This window comes from Fimicolochytrium jonesii (genome assembly GCF_025526975.1).
Source record: "Fimicolochytrium jonesii strain JEL569 chromosome Unknown EV422scaffold_3, whole genome shotgun sequence".
Taxonomy (NCBI): Eukaryota; Fungi; Chytridiomycota; class Chytridiomycetes; order Spizellomycetales; family Powellomycetaceae; genus Fimicolochytrium; species Fimicolochytrium jonesii.
In genome coordinates this window covers 1,335,790-1,351,230 of record NW_026515670.1, presented here as the reverse complement: position 1 = coordinate 1,351,230, position 15,441 = coordinate 1,335,790, and the positions used below count along the sequence as shown (strand labels likewise).

Sequence of the window (15,441 nt, the reverse complement as noted above, 5' to 3'; positions counted from 1 at the left end):
GCACACACACACACACACAGCACGCCGCGCGCAACCCAAACACATACACCCAAACGATGCGCCCCCAATAGTGTGTCTTTTTGACCTCTTCAGCGGGAGACCCCACACACACGCACGACACACCTCACTGCTACGGCCTCCCCAGCATCCCCATCCCGCAAAGGAAATACAGTACTTCTTACACCCCCCCTTCTTTTTTTTTTGCTTCGCCCCCCCCGTTTTTGTTTTGATTGATTGGCCTTTTTTGTTTGTTATACACACTGCATTTGCGTGGCTTATTAGGGCGGTTGGGGCGTTCGTTTCAATATTGATTATTGATGGGTTGTGATGCTCCTTTTTTTTGTGTGGCCTTGCGCTTGATAGTTCCCCGATTTCTTGGATAGTTCCCGATTCCCACGCGCGTACACCCGTCTTCTCGTTCTTTCCAATCGCTACGCGTCGCGGTTCCCGAGCTTACGTTGACATTTGCAAGATCGGCCCTTCCCGACCCCCCTTGAAAGCTCCTGCCTGGAAAAACCCTCAGCGGCAACTGCATGACGGCGCATTTCTCCCCTGTTGAAAACCGAGGGATATTCGAGGGGTTGCATAACCCACATTTGGGGGGAAAAAAGATGCAAGTATGAAATATATACGAGAACGGGGGGGCTATCTATCCCTTAAGCACCTCACAAATACTCCCTAATCCGATCCATAACCGACGCACTCTCCTCCCTCTCCATATGCCTCAACAGCTCCAGAAACGCGGCGCGGTCCACGATCGCCAGCCACCCCTGTACAATCATCTTGCCGTTCACTCCCTGCTGGGATGCGGCTGTGCGGATCTGTTGCGCGGTGGGGAAGGTGGTGAGGAGGAGGGTTGCCAGGGCGTCGGTTGTGGAGGGGGAGGCTAGGGGGGGAGGGGAGGTGATGGGAAAACAGTGAGTTGGGGGATGCGGACCGAGGTAAAAGGGTGGAACGAGGAGGCTTACCGGCGATGTCGATCGTAGCGAGAACCCTGCAAATCTCATCAATCTCCTGCTGCCGACCCCGCTTCTCGGCGATGATCAGTTTCCACAGGAACGTGTTTGTGATCTCGTCCCATTCTGACACAGAGTGGCCTAACGCAGAGAATAGTTCGATGAGACAACGCGCGCAATCAGATATTTCGGTTCAGGTTCTGCCTCCATGAGGGCGATACATACGAAACAACTCGGTAAGATCGGCCGTCCCAAACAGTAGAAACTCTCGCTTGAACAAGGCATCACAGAGGTCCCGTGCCTACATGAACCAAAAAAGGTCAGTCAATTTCCACCATCCAAACCACCCAAACACTACCCCCACGACCCCCACTACCCACAATCGCAAAATCCATCAACCCCAGCACCAACCCCATCAACGCCTTATTCCCGTGACACTCCTTCGCAAACACTCTACAAGCATTTCTCAGCAGCGTCGCGTAGAACTCGTCTGTCTTCTCCTCGTGGAGGACCTGAAGGTCCTGCAGGAGCTGCTCGGCGAAGGGTGTTTGGAGGTGGGTGGCGAGGGCGCGGTAGAAGGTCTGATACGGGGGTGTGAAGGACCTAAACGAACCATCAGAAAGACAATCGCAAAACCTTTTGCGTTGGGGAGTTGAGGGGGACTTACGATAACACTTGAGCACACAAAACCGCACTACTCTCCGTATGCTTCCACGGCATCTGCATCAGATTCAACAACTGATCTTTCGCCGTCGCCGACGTGGAGTGCGTGTACACGTGCACGATATGCTCCAGCAGCGCTGATGTCCTGATCGGCAAGAGCGCATCCGTGCATGCGCGGGTGGCTAGACCTGGCTGTTTTTCCGGTGTGAGTATATTGTGTTGTTTGATGGAATGACGGGAAGAGGGGGACGTTACACTCTCGGCAAACATCTCGACAATGGCGCGATAAACCGGGGATGCGATGTGGGACGGGGCGGAATTGGCTTTTGTGATGAGTTGGAGGAAATGGTCTTGTGGTGTTATGTCTTATTTGGGAGAGTTAGTTTCCGTGAGCGGTTTGAGGACCTGCACCGACCCACGCGCTTACCTGATTTGGGAGCACTCGGTGGCGCGGGTACTGGTGGCTTCGTCGGCGGCTTGTTGTGTGGAGAGAGAGAGAAGGTGAGCAACCCAGACGGGTAAAATCGATTCTCGCAGTGCCTTTACCTGCGGGGGTTCTTGGACAGCAACCGTAACAGCTCTCGACGGCCCAATTGTCGTTCGCTCCTCCACCCCCGCAAGCCTCGGAAACAAACTCTTCCACTGCCGGACCGTCACCTCGTCCCATCCGTTAATCTCATGTAGTCGTTTCAGTGATCTACCCTTTCACACGTCAGTCTCGCCCTCGCAACACAATCAAAATCAAAGAGCAGAGATGTATAACTTACGGGGTAACCTTATGTAGCAACAACAACCCCATCGCAGCATTCATATTCTCCCTCATCTCCACCGCATAGGGGGGTAGCCAGCGGTCGACCATGATTGATAAAAACTCGATCAGGTCGGCAGCGATGGTGCGGTCGCCGGAGGCTTGGGCGCCCTTTTCTATTAGTAGCATGCCGGGTTCTAATGAGGTGGGAATGTGGGTGAGATGCGGAGTTTGTGAGGGAGGAGGGGGGTTGAGGACGGTACCTATGTACATGATGTTGTCGCCTGCGGTCCAGCAGAGCCAATCGAAGAAGAGGGTGAGTTTTGCGTCTTGGAGTGCGACGGGGTCCTAACAAACGCCAGCCGACATCAGAATTTCTCAGGTGACATACTCATTGTACATCTGCATGAACACATACCCTGATTTGTCCCAACAAAAACAGCACAACCTCCCATCTCTGCACGATATTCGAGTCCAGGATATGGTTCGGTGGCTGTATGCTCGCGCATATGAACCGGATGACGTCTGCGAATATCAGTTCGCCTGATTCCGTTTGCGGTGCTGCCCCGGAGAGGAGGGTGGTGCGGAAGTTGCTGAGTGCTGTTTTTCGGACGGATGATTTTACCTGTGGGGATGACTTACAGGTGAGCAGATGAAACACTTGGTATATACGAAACCGAAGTGCTAATACATACTCGGTCTAATATGAACCGCATCTTGATATCCATCTCAGGCGTCACTCGTTGCGCAATCACAAACGGCGGGGTTTGGGTCGCTAATATCTGCCTCACTGATAAAGACCGTCAGAGACACCGTTTTACACCAAGGGACCCACCGCTGCGAAGTAACTTACCATCCAGAACCGGGTCAAGCTGCCTCGGTGCGTTGAACATATCGTTCACGATACCATCAATCTGCGGAATCTGCGATACCGCGACAATAACCCGTAACAGGTCTCTTCCTATCCGTGCACAATCTCTGAACTGCAAAACAGTAAGCCCATCGCTAGATGATTTCTTCTACGTGTTGAGAGATGCAAACCTACGCGATTCCGAAGCATCAGGCATACATAATCCACTTCCAGTTGGCGGAGGGTGGTTTCCTTGCTGTGGTCGGCGATCAGGCGGAGGAAGGAGAAGACTGAGACGGGGATCAGGTCGGAGTTGGGGGGGATGCGTTGCCTGTGGGTTTTACATTTAGTGAGGCTTTGGGATATAATAGGTGGGTATGTATATCCGTACCAGTGCTTTCCGAGGATTGTGATGATGGATTTTGCTAGGGCGATGTTTTCTGGACTATAATCGCTGCCTGTTCAAACGACTTAGCTGCTGCATGCTTGACGGATGCCCGTGCGAGGTCATCCATTACCTTTGATCTGCCGTATCAGTGCAATTAAAAGGGATTGCAGGCTTTCGACATGCACCTCGGCGATGTGGGATACAATATCCATGATCTACGGAAGATCTTGGGTCAGTGTCAGACCTCGCTCATTCGAGTGAGAAGGGAAAGACGGGCAACCCCACCTTTGCCCTTGCATATGGCCGCAATCTCCGGAACGGGCGACACCGCACCAAATCCGCATCATCGACAAGACTGTGCAGCTTGCTAATGACGTGCCGGAAATGGTCCGTGACCACCAACCCCAGCAGTTTCAGGTACTAAAAGAACAATAACAATATTCAGGAGGGAAGCTCGTCCGCACAACATCGTGAATCAAATGGACATACTCTCTGCGATTGCGCATCGGTAAGAATACTGTACAGAAGCCCATTATACACTTTTTCTGCGTTATCTCCTATCTGCAAACGTGTATATGTGTGAACCCTACGTCCTTCATCGGTCTCTATAGAATAAAGCACATCTACGCTTACTCGTTCATGGAGTAATCCCATGAAGTCCCCATCACTTCGATTACTCCGCAGGTGCTTTGTGAAGTCGTAGCCTATCAACAACTCCTTCAAGTTCGTAGCCCAGCTCTGTTTAGTTGATAGTCTGATGCTTGATGCCTGGTTTTTGGTTTGAAGGGAGTACCTTTTCCCGGGGATCTTGCCTGTCTATAGTCTCGTCAAGATCGAAGAGGCCGTACGAGGCGGTCATCCCTCTGGTACTCGAGCCGAGCGACGTGTTGTCTACACCCTTCCAGGAGACGGGACTGTTCCAACGAGAACTGCTCTGCTGTTGCCTTTCTGTATTCGTGAGAACCGCTTCCCCCCCCTTCGTCCTGTTCAGCTTCCCTCCGCTTTCCAATTCGCAGCCTTCTCCGAGTGAGTGAGTGTCCGCGACCCGCTGTGATGCGGCAAGACTATGACCCTGTACAAGTGAAAATCGCAAGCCCTTCTTCGTAGGAGCAGGACTGTTGCGGGATCTTGTACAGTATTTGGGTGTGTTGTTAGGGGCCGAGGGAATAGTTGTGCCCGAGCGAGCGAACAAGTGCAAGGACGGATGCGAAGGGTTGAAGACTTGCAAGTTGCACCGCGCGCGAGTTCTCCAGTTCCGCCTTGTCTCTCTCTCTCTAAAGTCTCTCTCGAGTCTCTCTCCCTTGCGGCTTTCGGCTTTCGGACAAGACAGACAAGACACGCCGCGCCAAGCGAAGGCAGAAGCGAAGGGCCTCCGACCGACCGCACGCCGCAATCCACAACTTTTTACCCCACTGCCTTTCGACCCTGCTTTCGAACCAAGCACTTTCCAGTGCTTCGACCTCCCCTTGTCCTATACAGAAACAACAACAACAACAATGAAAAGGTTCTTCGACAAAATCCTCCACCCCCGCCAGCAAGGTGACCCCTCCTCCCGCGTCGTCGTACCCCCCACCGGCGGCAGCCGCTACAGTTCCACCTACGAGGCGCAATTCTTCACCGGGAAGCAGTTGGGGGTGGGCACGTTTGGTGGGTACCTGCGAACTTATGGAAAAGACAGTTTACACACCGCTAAGCGGCATCGTTGGTTTGTTTTAGCTATTGTGAAAGAATGCACGCGGAAAGCGGACTCGAAGAAGTTTGCTGCAAAGATAATTGACAAAGCTCAACTCAAAGGTGCGTCCGCGATATATACAGTCTATACACAATAAGCAACATGTAGAACGCAGGTATTGAACTTCCACGGTATGCATATCCGCAGACCAACTCCACCTCCTTCGCGGCGAAATCGACGTCCTCCGCAAAGTGCACCACACCCACATCATCAGTCTCGAAGAATGTTTCGAGACCCGCACACATGTCTACCTCATAACGGAGCTGGCTTCCGGTGGGGAGCTGTTTGATCGGATATTGCAGAGAGGGTCGTATACGGAGAAAGATGCCGCCGTGCTGGTTAGGCAGCTGTTGACTGCTATTGAGTATTTGCATGATATGGGTGAGTGCCGAGAGCGATAGCGAGCGAAGCGATTGGCGCCGCAGGCGCAACCACCTGTGAGCGACAGCGAACGGTCGGTTTTTCTGGCTTTTTCCTGATCATCGGTGTTCGATGGTTGCTGGTTGATGGGCTAGGGTTACGTGCTTGATGGTTGATTGCTGCTGATAGATGGCTGATGGCTGACGGTCGCTCTTATTGGTTTAAGACATCGTGCACAGAGACCTCAAACCCGAAAACCTTCTCTTCCGTGACTCCTCCGAAAACGCCGACCTCATGGTAACCGATTTCGGCCTATCTCGAATGGTGCAGGAAGGCGCGTTCCTCCAAACCGCCTGCGGGACACCACACTACGTCGCGCCGGAGATATTGAAGCAGAAGGGGCATGGCAAGGGGGTTGATATGTGGGCCATTGGTGTTAGTAGGTGTTAAATGTTCTTTCTTGTGTTCTGGATGATTTGATGAGAGGTGTTGATTATGGGGTGTTTTTTTAGTTGCGTATGTGATCATGTGTGGGTATACACCCTTCTGGGCGGGCCAAAACGAATCCCACGCGCAGCTCTTTCACGCGATTTTGACCTGCGATTATCAGTTTGACGAGGAATATTGGTGCGAGGTTTCTCAGCCAGGTGAGGGAGGGCATCTCATCCTTTCTTATCATCGCATACCGCGCTCACCCCTCTAACCGAAAAAATCGATGTTTCCAGCAAAAGACTTCATATCCTCCCTCCTAGTAGTCGACCCCACCCGCCGCGCCACCGTAAAGCAGGCCCTCGCGCACCCGTGGCTCTCCACCGACTCACAGGTGGACCTGATGCCGAACGTGAAGAAGAATTTCAATGCGCGGCGCACATTCAAGCGTGGTATGGGTTATCATAACCTCCCCTGTTATCTACCCCGGGAGGTCTCGTACTGACCCATTCCATCGTGTCGGCTTTTTTTTTCTCTCAGCCGTGATTGCGATAAACTCGATCAATCGAGCCGCTAAAGCTGCGAAGGACATGTCAAGTTCGTTGAACCGGACGGATTCGACGACGGAGGCGTTGGAGAAGTTGGCGGCGATGCCGAGGGTCGAGGTGCCGGTCCCCACGGATCCGACTGTGGAAGGCGGGGAGGGGGAGGAGGCTGTACCGTTGGGGGGTGCGAATCCTCCGCAGTGATTGGGGTGTATCGGTTACCGGGCAAATGAAAAGTAAGGCGGGGGAGCTGGATTCTCCCCACCTTGCGACCCGCACCGAACGATCGCATGATAGAATCGGCGTATATTAGAGGTTAGTTCTGTAGCAGTGTCCCACAGACACATCTCCGGATATCATCTACATAATGTATATAGCACAAACAGGTACTTAGGAAAAAAGCACTCCTATTTCAAATCCCAAAAAACCTCTCAGCATTCTCCGTAGTCCTCCTAGCAACCTCCGCCCCCTCGCACCCATAACACTCCGCGACCTTCTTGACAACCCACCCCAACAACCCCGGCTCATTCTGCTTCACCTTCCGCCCCACCACATTCCGCGGCAGAAGGTACGGCGCGTCCGTCTCGACCATCAACTGCCCCATCGGGATCTTGTGGATGATCTCGGCCAGTTTCAGTCCGCGTCGCTCGTCGCATACCCAGCCCGTGATACCGATGTAGTACCCTGCGTCGATGTATGCTTGGAGATGGGAGGCGTCGTCGTCGGTGTAGCAGTGCACGCAGGCGCGGACGGAGGGGTATTTCCTCAGTAACCTCAAAAAATCGTCGTGCGCGTCACGGTTGTGTAGGAACACGGGCAGGGCGAGTTTCTGCGCGAGGTGCAGCTGGGCTTCAAAGACGGTGAGTTGGTCGGCGGGGGTGGAGAAGTTGCGGTCGTAGTCGAGGCCGCATTCGCCTACTGCTTTGATGTGGGGTTTGTTTTCCGTGATCAGTGTCTCGAGTTGGGTTATCCACCCGGGCCCGGATTTGATGGTGTGCGATGCGTCGTGGGGGTGTACGCCCGCCGTTGCGTACAGTTTCACTCCATGGATGTTATCTCCCTGCGCTATACACATCTGCAGAGCCTCTTTGGAAGCTTTCAGGGAGGTTCCCGTGATCAAGATCGTTTTGACGTTGGCGGCGGCGGATTGGGCGAGGATGGCGTCAATGTGCGGGGCTAGGGTGCGGTTGGTGAGGTTGGCGCCAATGTCCACGAGGGGGTGGGGGACGGGGTGGATGGGGAAGGGTTTGGGGTCTTTTGAGGGTTTGGTGGGGGTCTTTTGAGGTTTTGGTGATGGTTTTGGGGATGGGGACCCGCCGGTTGCTTTGGGCGACTCTATCCGCACGGTCAATTCACGGCCGTCCAGGATTGTGCCGTGTAGCCCTTTGGCGGCTGACTCTGCTTCTGCGGATGTGGCGTATGAGACGAACCCGAAGCCTCGTGAGCGTGCTGTAGTGAAGAGAGTCGATATAAGCAAACCTGCCTGCGAGTCCCACTGTGAAAGCAATTCAGAACTTACCATTCTCCCTTTCCCTAACAACAAATGCCTTGAGACTCTTCGGAAAGTGACTAGATAGACCCTCGTCGGTTGTGTCGAAGTTGAGGTTTCCGACGAACAAGCGGGTGGAAGTTGACATTTTGAGTTTGTGTGGTGTGCGATTGCGGGGGGGTGTAAGTGTGGTTCTTCTCAATCTATTGTATATGGTTGTAAGCATCTATTTGTATATGTTGCTCTACTGAAGGGTGTTGAGGGAGTCTGTATTGCTTCTATGTATATGCAGCGGCACTTGGGGTGATGATACTGTACTTGGATATCTTGGTTGACACAGAGAGAGAGAGAGAGAGAGAGCTCTCGAATGACGGGCGGGTGACTCATCGCCGAGCGAGAATGACAGCATAAGCATCCCGTCATTTGGCATAAGCAACTCCGCGTGCAAACCAACACACAACACACCTGGGAGAGGAGCCCTGGCTCACTTCATTGCAAAGGCACATCTCAGAGATTCCCGCCCGTTTCGCTCCCTCCCAGCGGCAGACATTCAGTCAGTTTGGAAAAGCTCTTGCTATAGTACGCTCTACATCTAAGCCCCACATTGGGCTCCGCCAGTAAGTCCGTTCGGCCGCGCTGCATACCCCTTTCAGAGCGCCTTCTCGCTGTCAGTTAGCGAACGATATCAACTAGGTAAGATATAGACCGTTCGACTCCCAGACAACAGGGCGCTCACGGAAGGAAGGGGGCCATTGGGAATGGGCGCGAAAAGCCTCAGGCAACCGGGCCGCGTTCGCCGAGAGCAGCAATAGACATTAGACTTAAAGTTATCGCCGACGCACTGCGTGGATTGACCCTAAGAACAACCACCACATAGCCGGGCTTCGCTGAAGGCCACTATATGTCAGCTATGACGAATGCGGCGGAAGAAGCACTAAAGCTTGACTCGCATTAACTCATGATTCATGATAACTCATGATTAACTCTTGTTTTTTCGTTATTTATACGGTTTTCGCCTGCAGATCCTTCACCCGGAATTACGTAGCTGGTTAGCGCTCTCGCTGTTCACACCAACGACAATCTAGAAGGAATACGAGGAGTCGGCTTTTTCTTTCGGCTTTGTCTCCTACGATTTGACACGAATATCCGCGAGAGGACAAGCTCGAAGTTGTCGCACCTTATTGGTTGAAAAGTCGGATTCGTTCGCTTCGATAGGTACCACGAACAACAGAGCTTCTAAACTCCGAGCCTGATAGCCCCGAACACCCCATCAAGCCGACCAGTGCCTTCCAACCCACCACCAAAACCCCAACTTCCAGCCCTCGACCCAGCCCGTCATGCCCTTCTTCCGCCCCCCCACGGTCAACCCCACAACCCAAACCCCTGGCAGCACACCCCGCCGCCGCTCCATCAAGGACTCGACCCTCACGCACGCCGTGACCGCCAACAGCAGCGACAACGACCACCGGATCGTGGAAGCCGGGTTGAAGAAAGACGGTGGACATGCACTGAGCCATGGAGGTGGAATGCATGGGGGGTATCAGAACGGCGTGGCGAGGGCCGCGGATGGGATCCCCGATAAGGATGTCGTCGATGGGTGGTTCGATGAGATTATGGTAAGAGTTTTTCGTCAAAATATCCACAGAGTGCTCTCGACGACGGGGCTCAGCCACTAACTACTCTGCGATTGTGAATAGTCCTCCCTAGTCCCTACGACCCCCACCCGCGCCCCCACTCTCCCCACGCACCTAACCACCGAATCCAAATGGGACCTCGTCCGCGCCTACCGCGCCAAATCCTCCCCAGACCTCTTCTCCAAATCCAAATGCTCCCTTTCCCCAATCCATCACGCTTCCTCCCTCTCCCCCCACACCCCCCTCCCTGTCAGCCGCAGCCAATCCCACTCTTCAATCACCTCAACAGCGGGCAGTGACTGCAGTGGCTGGATGGAATGTAAGCCGGAGACGCCGCAAGCGTGGGTAGCGTTTCTGGCACGGGTGGTGAGCGAGTGTTTGGAGGAGGTTGTGGTTGGGAGGAGGGTGGTGGAGGCTGTGAGGGAGTTGCGGGTTTGTGTTTGGTGTGAGTTGCCAAGGTATGGTTATATGTTTGAGAGTGTGAGATTCAGCGGGATGGGAGATTGATGTTTTGTTTGGCGTGTTTCTTTTTAAAGGTGGTGTGAGACGTTTTTGGAGGCGGATGGGTTGCAATGTATGAGTAACCTTATGGCGCATCTTGCGGGCAAGCCGAGGAAGTAAGTGGAAGAACCGTATCTAATGCATCGTGTTGCATGAGATCAGCGCACAAAAACTCACACCACCCCTTTACTCCCACCAGACATCCCCTAGACTGGGCCCTCCACCTCGAACTCCTCCGCATCCTCCAAGGCCTTCTCAAACTCCCTTTAACCTTCACCTACCTCACCCGCACCCCGACCATCATCTGCCACCTCAACAAAACCCTCTTCGGCTGGTGGCGCGCCCACCACCACCATGCGGACCACTACACTCGGTGCGTCGCGGGCGGGGAGAGCGGGATACTGCTCCAGGTGGGGAGCTTAGCCGCGCCCACTGCAAGCTCCAACACCTCAGCATCCCCCTCCAGCGCGTCACAACCGGCACCCGTCGCAGACGCACAAACCCCCGGCCGAAGATTTTCAGTGACCCGCCGCAAACAACCCTTCCAACCCACCTCCGACACCCCCGAACCCACGCCCTACAGCCCCTCCGCGCACGCGCCACCGCTCGCCGACCGCACCCTCGGCCTGCAGCTGCTCACCACCGCGATTGAAGGCGGCGCCTGGGACGCCTGCATGCGCGCCCTGGATACCGTCGCGGGGTTGAGCGAGGGGGATATCGAGTTCCGCTCCCCGAGCAGGTTCATGGTGGTGCCCAACACCCTCCGCCCGTGGACGGTGACGCTCCAGCGGGTGGTCCTCGAGCGTGCCGCGCGGTGGACGGGCGCATATACGCGTCGTAAAGAGATTTACGAGAAACTCAAACGGAGCAGTGGGGCCGCGGCGAAAGGGTTCTCCTCCCCCGCGCGCACCGTGTCGGCGAAGACGGGGGAGGAGGTACATGGGAGCGATGTAGGCGTGGTGGTGTTCCTGGAAGCGAATGTGAGGTTCATGGTGGGGATGATACGGTATGCGCCGCCGAGCGAGCGGAGCTGGATCCGGGGGATGCTGTTTGAGAAGGCCGGGATGAACGATATTGTTGCGGTAAGCGTCTCCTTCCTCACTTCCTACTTCCACTTCACACTATATGAGATATTGACATCTCCTTTGCCTTTTTCTGGTTTCTTTTTTTTTTCTCAGAAAATGAAATTATGCCCCGACCCATCCTTCCTCACCCTCCTCGACACCAACCTCGCCCAAATCTCCCGTCTCTGCACGCCCTTCTCCACCCACATCCCCGCCACGGTGCCGCGCGCCGCCCCGGAAGACATCATCGAGCCCGCGCCCACCCACGGCGCCGTGGACCCCCGTCTCTTCGGGTTTCTGCAACACCATCGCCAACACCGCGTGGCCTCCGATTCGACTCACAATCAGGATCAGACCCAGCCTCGACAGATCCACGCCCCGCCCAGCGATCCCACCCCGCCCGCGGCAGCGACAGAGCCCGTGATGCCCCGGCACGACTCGGGCCACGTCGGCCACATCGCGCGCACACTCCACCGATCACCCGGCCACAGGGACATCGCCAGCATCCTCACCGGCCACCCCACCAACACCGCAAGTGCGTATAACCCGCCCAACCCCATCCGCCACGTGAACGAAGTCGCCGTGAACCCGTCGACGGCGAGGAGGTGGGGGAGCGCGATTTTGAGAGGTGACTGGACGGGGTTGGGACGGGCTTCGTCGAGTGGGGCGGGTGTTGGGACCGCCACTGCAGGCGAGGCATCTCCCGCGCAGGTCGTGGAGGACGCATCGTTGGATGTGAGCGCGGTGGATAGCGATGGGGATGATTTGAGTGAGGGGGAGTGGAATTTTGGGATGGGGGCGCCGAGGGAGGGGGATGGGGGGAGTGAAGGGGGGTCGGAGGATGGGGGGCGGAGGATGGGGGTGTGAGCGGGCAAGATCTCGGATATTGGGGTCCTTCGAAAGTCAGGAGACAAGTGGTGGCGCATACCGAAAAGTACCCTTCTGTGTTTGCGTTTTTATATATGTGTGAATGTGTGTGTGTGCGTTTGTGCCAACTTGTGTATCGTGGAACGTGAACGTATGTCATATGAAAATACAAGGCCGTGGTCCTAACGACAAGAACGCCCTGTATATACAGTACATATGGTCGTCCCATACGTATGTATTCCATTGGTGATTCTGGGCGGCGCTGAGCTTTCCCAGGCTCGCTCACGGAAGATGAGGTGATGTGGCCTCTGTGACCACCGGAATCGCCGTTGGAACCTAGTCATCCACCTTCCATCGACGTGATTCCTGGCCAGCCCTCTGCTGCAGAAACACCAGCGGCTACGCGCATCTACCACGCGTCCATGCTTGGAAGTTTCCCTCTAGCAAAGCCGTTCCAACCTCCCACCCTGGCTATATACACAGATTCTAAGCAACCGTCCTCCTCGCCTCTCATCGCACCTCAAACGCCTTCTCCCTTTGCAAAACTACCAAACAAGCCATCAGTACCTCACCACACTCAACAATAGCAGCGTATGCGCAATTCCCCCAACTCACCACTCTTATCAAACTTCATCAAAATCGTCGTCCGCAACGGAAACTGGTCCGACGCTGTCGCGTGCGCGCTTACTTTCGCCGGCTAAAAAACACCAATCACACATCAAAATCACACCCTTTCAATTGCAAAAGGAACCCATTAAGAAGAAACGAAAGGACTTACAAAGCCAGATCCGTCTAGTACGGCCTCAACGATCCCCCCGATGAACGCCCCACAACTCAGCTGCGACATTTCCTTGGGGACCGCGATGAATTTCGTGACGTTGGGTTCGTTGTCGGATATCATATCTGTCACATCATGTCATAAACCCACAACATCAGCCGGCCTTCCTCATCGTCACCCCACATCCCAACCCCACACATCGACCCACAGACATACACTCGTCCTCGTTCTCAGTCCCCTTCTCCAACGAATCCGCGGCCTTCCCAAACAGCGTTTTCCACACCGTTGAATGGATGAACGAGAGCACGCTGAGGAGGCGCGTGTCTCGGCGGCCGGTGCGGTCGCGGAAGATGATGAGTTCGAGGGTGCGGATGCCGACGCGGTAGCCAAAGTCGGAGAGTCTGATGCGAGGGGGTGGGGGAGATCAGTTTGGATGCAGTGCGGTCGTTTTGATCATCGTGTTCGCATCATGGCGTTCCCATCGTGTCGCGTTCCCAGCTTTTCCTCCTCGCCTCGACTTGAAGTTCATTGACTGATCACCCCCCGCGCATACGTACTTTTTCTCCATATCCTGTATCCCGCTACTCTTCTTTGTCGCGTAACTCAACATCTCGCTGAACAGGAACGCGAACGCCGACAAGCTGACCTTCCAAAGTCAAACACCACCGAGAAAACAACAAGGTGAGCCGACATTCCCACGCGGAGGTTCATACTCCAAATTAAAAGGGTATCCCACCTCATTAGCCCTGCCTTTCGTAAGGTTCCGCTCGAGTATTGGTGGCCGTTTGTTGTGGGATGGAGAGCGGGCGCTGCTTGGCGCGGGTTTGTATTGGGTCGGGGTTTGGTAGGCGGGGAAGCTCATGGTGCGTGTGCGAGGGATAAGGGTCAGCTAGCGTGCCGGGGTATCTGAACGGCCCTGTCTGACGTCTATAGCTGTGTGCATGGGCTGCGTTCGCAGCGACATTGGGCAGGGGGAGATGACAGCAGCAGCGTCGTTGCTTCGGAAAGACGACAAATAAACTCCCTTTAGACATGCCTCGCGCTCACGTGGACAGCGCCGGCCTGTTTTTCCCCGTTACCTCTTTGGAAGGGAAATCTCCGGTGGATGTCAAGCGGGATGCGATCAGGTTAAACCCCTCGCCCATCTAAGCACCGGAGGTCAACAACGTGCGGCTCCTCGATGCGACGACCGGAAACGAACTAAAGAACCCGGATGAGTTCACGGACGGGACGGTGGTTCTGATTCAGAACGGTACGAGAAGATGATATTATGCAGAGTCATTGTACGGGGGGTCTCTCCTCAACTGCTTTCTGAAAATAGTGGACGTTGCGATCGCCTCCTCTTGGGAAAACCTTCTTGGCGCCGATCGCACCTCTGACCCAAACTTCTTAACGCTGCCGGCGGGTACTACGTTTTTCGGACTCCTGGACTTCGGGCGGCACTTGCTAGTTCGGGAATGCTACGGGGAAATTTACACCATAATCCAAAACACATTCAAGAAGCCGTTGTTCCATAAGGCCGTTGTCATGGGCACTTCCGGAATTGGAAAAGACGCATCTCGCTGCGTATGTCGCCTATCGCATTCTCTTGGGCGATCCAAAGGCCATCATTGTTTTCCAGTATGGCAGAAAACGCTATCTTGTCTCGGAAGGGTCCGTCGTTCTCGGTGACGCCCAGATGTCATTCACAGACTACCTCATCAGGAATGATGTTTGGTACATCTGTGACGGGGAGGAACCGGATAACAGCACCAACGCTCGGCTGATATTAACGACGGCCCCGGACCGCGGTGTGTACAAGAAAACCGAGAAACGACCGCGCACCATCACCCTCTGCATGCCGGTTTTCACCATTGATGAACTCGAGGCTCTACGGGTCAAGCCTTTTTGAGTGACGTTTCACAGAATGAACTGGCCGATCGATTTAGGATACTCGGAGGAGCAGCTCGGGCCGTCTTTCATCACAGTACAGTCAGTGGACCAAAAGCTGTGGCCCCTCTCCTTGAAATCAATGTCGGTCACTCACGTGAATGTGGCGTTGCGGCAGTCGCTGATTTAGGTCAGGCGGGGGCCCACAGCTTTTTGTCCACCGACTGTACGGTTGCGCTTGAGACAGAAATGCTGGAAAACGCCGTTGCGCGGACCGACCTGCTGGCCCTTCGAAGCTGTCTCGGGGCTGGAGAAACATCAGCACACGTCAGCGACCTCGTTGTGCAGATCATCCCCGAGCTAGATTATCAGCGAGGCCGTTACACGTTTGCCAGCCGCCATGTCTCAGATGCGGTCACCCTCCAGATCCATTCCACCGCGGCGCAAGATTTGCAGTCCTTCGTACGCAACTCGGTCGAAACACCTAACCCGCTAAGTGACATTTTGTAGTAGGCTACATTTGAAGTTTTCCTTCTAAGGAGCTTATAATGGGTATATGGGTACTGTT

The 15,441-nt window shown here is 54.7% G+C and overlaps 5 protein-coding genes across 5 annotated transcripts; 2 read left to right on the top strand and 3 right to left on the bottom strand.

Annotated features, from left to right (window-relative positions):
• Positions 1-463: 463 nt before the first annotated feature.
• EV422DRAFT_517752 (protein-domain-containing protein) lies at positions 464-4,955 on the bottom strand. Its single transcript, XM_053069469.1, has 20 exons — positions 4,399-4,955; positions 4,239-4,322; positions 4,095-4,166; positions 3,891-4,025; positions 3,736-3,820; positions 3,609-3,675; positions 3,413-3,548; positions 3,221-3,350; positions 3,063-3,157; positions 2,786-2,992; positions 2,631-2,715; positions 2,387-2,564; positions 2,166-2,316; positions 2,047-2,095; positions 1,875-1,984; positions 1,624-1,811; positions 1,337-1,559; positions 1,182-1,257; positions 969-1,097; positions 464-886 (listed from the first exon to the last, which is right to left on the bottom strand). The coding sequence occupies exons 1-20, from the start codon at positions 4,462-4,464 to the stop codon at positions 666-668; spliced, it is 2,487 nt and encodes an 828-aa protein (XP_052928880.1). The 5' UTR covers positions 4,465-4,955; the 3' UTR covers positions 464-665.
• EV422DRAFT_248867 (calcium/calmodulin-dependent protein kinase type I) lies at positions 4,934-6,857 on the top strand. The gene is made up of 6 exons (XM_053065725.1): positions 4,934-5,252; positions 5,322-5,399; positions 5,485-5,718; positions 5,924-6,136; positions 6,210-6,344; positions 6,423-6,857. The coding sequence occupies exons 1-6, from the start codon at positions 5,102-5,104 to the stop codon at positions 6,629-6,631; spliced, it is 1,020 nt and encodes a 339-aa protein (XP_052928879.1). The 5' UTR covers positions 4,934-5,101; the 3' UTR covers positions 6,632-6,857.
• A 226-nt stretch (positions 6,858-7,083) lies between these two features.
• EV422DRAFT_503923 (uncharacterized protein) lies at positions 7,084-8,308 on the bottom strand (the record flags this gene model as incomplete). The annotated part of the gene is made up of 2 exons (XM_053068390.1): positions 7,084-8,120; positions 8,191-8,308. 2 exons carry the CDS (start codon positions 8,306-8,308, stop codon positions 7,084-7,086), a joined length of 1,155 nt encoding a protein of 384 aa, XP_052928878.1.
• Positions 8,309-9,105: 797 nt separating this feature from the next.
• On the top strand, positions 9,106-12,226 carry EV422DRAFT_576361 (uncharacterized protein; the record flags this gene model as incomplete). The annotated part of the gene is made up of 5 exons (XM_053073231.1): positions 9,106-9,776; positions 9,858-10,252; positions 10,331-10,411; positions 10,495-11,377; positions 11,474-12,226. The coding sequence occupies exons 1-5, from the start codon at positions 9,498-9,500 to the stop codon at positions 12,224-12,226; spliced, it is 2,391 nt and encodes a 796-aa protein (XP_052928877.1). The 5' UTR covers positions 9,106-9,497.
• Positions 12,227-12,803: 577 nt separating this feature from the next.
• Positions 12,804-13,866, bottom strand: EV422DRAFT_492428 (NO signaling/Golgi transport ligand-binding domain-containing protein; the record flags this gene model as incomplete). Its single annotated transcript, XM_053067598.1, has 5 exons — positions 12,804-12,923; positions 13,005-13,129; positions 13,221-13,405; positions 13,562-13,650; positions 13,741-13,866. The coding sequence occupies 5 exons, from the start codon at positions 13,864-13,866 to the stop codon at positions 12,804-12,806; spliced, it is 645 nt and encodes a 214-aa protein (XP_052928876.1).
• Positions 13,867-15,441: the final 1,575 nt, after the last annotated feature.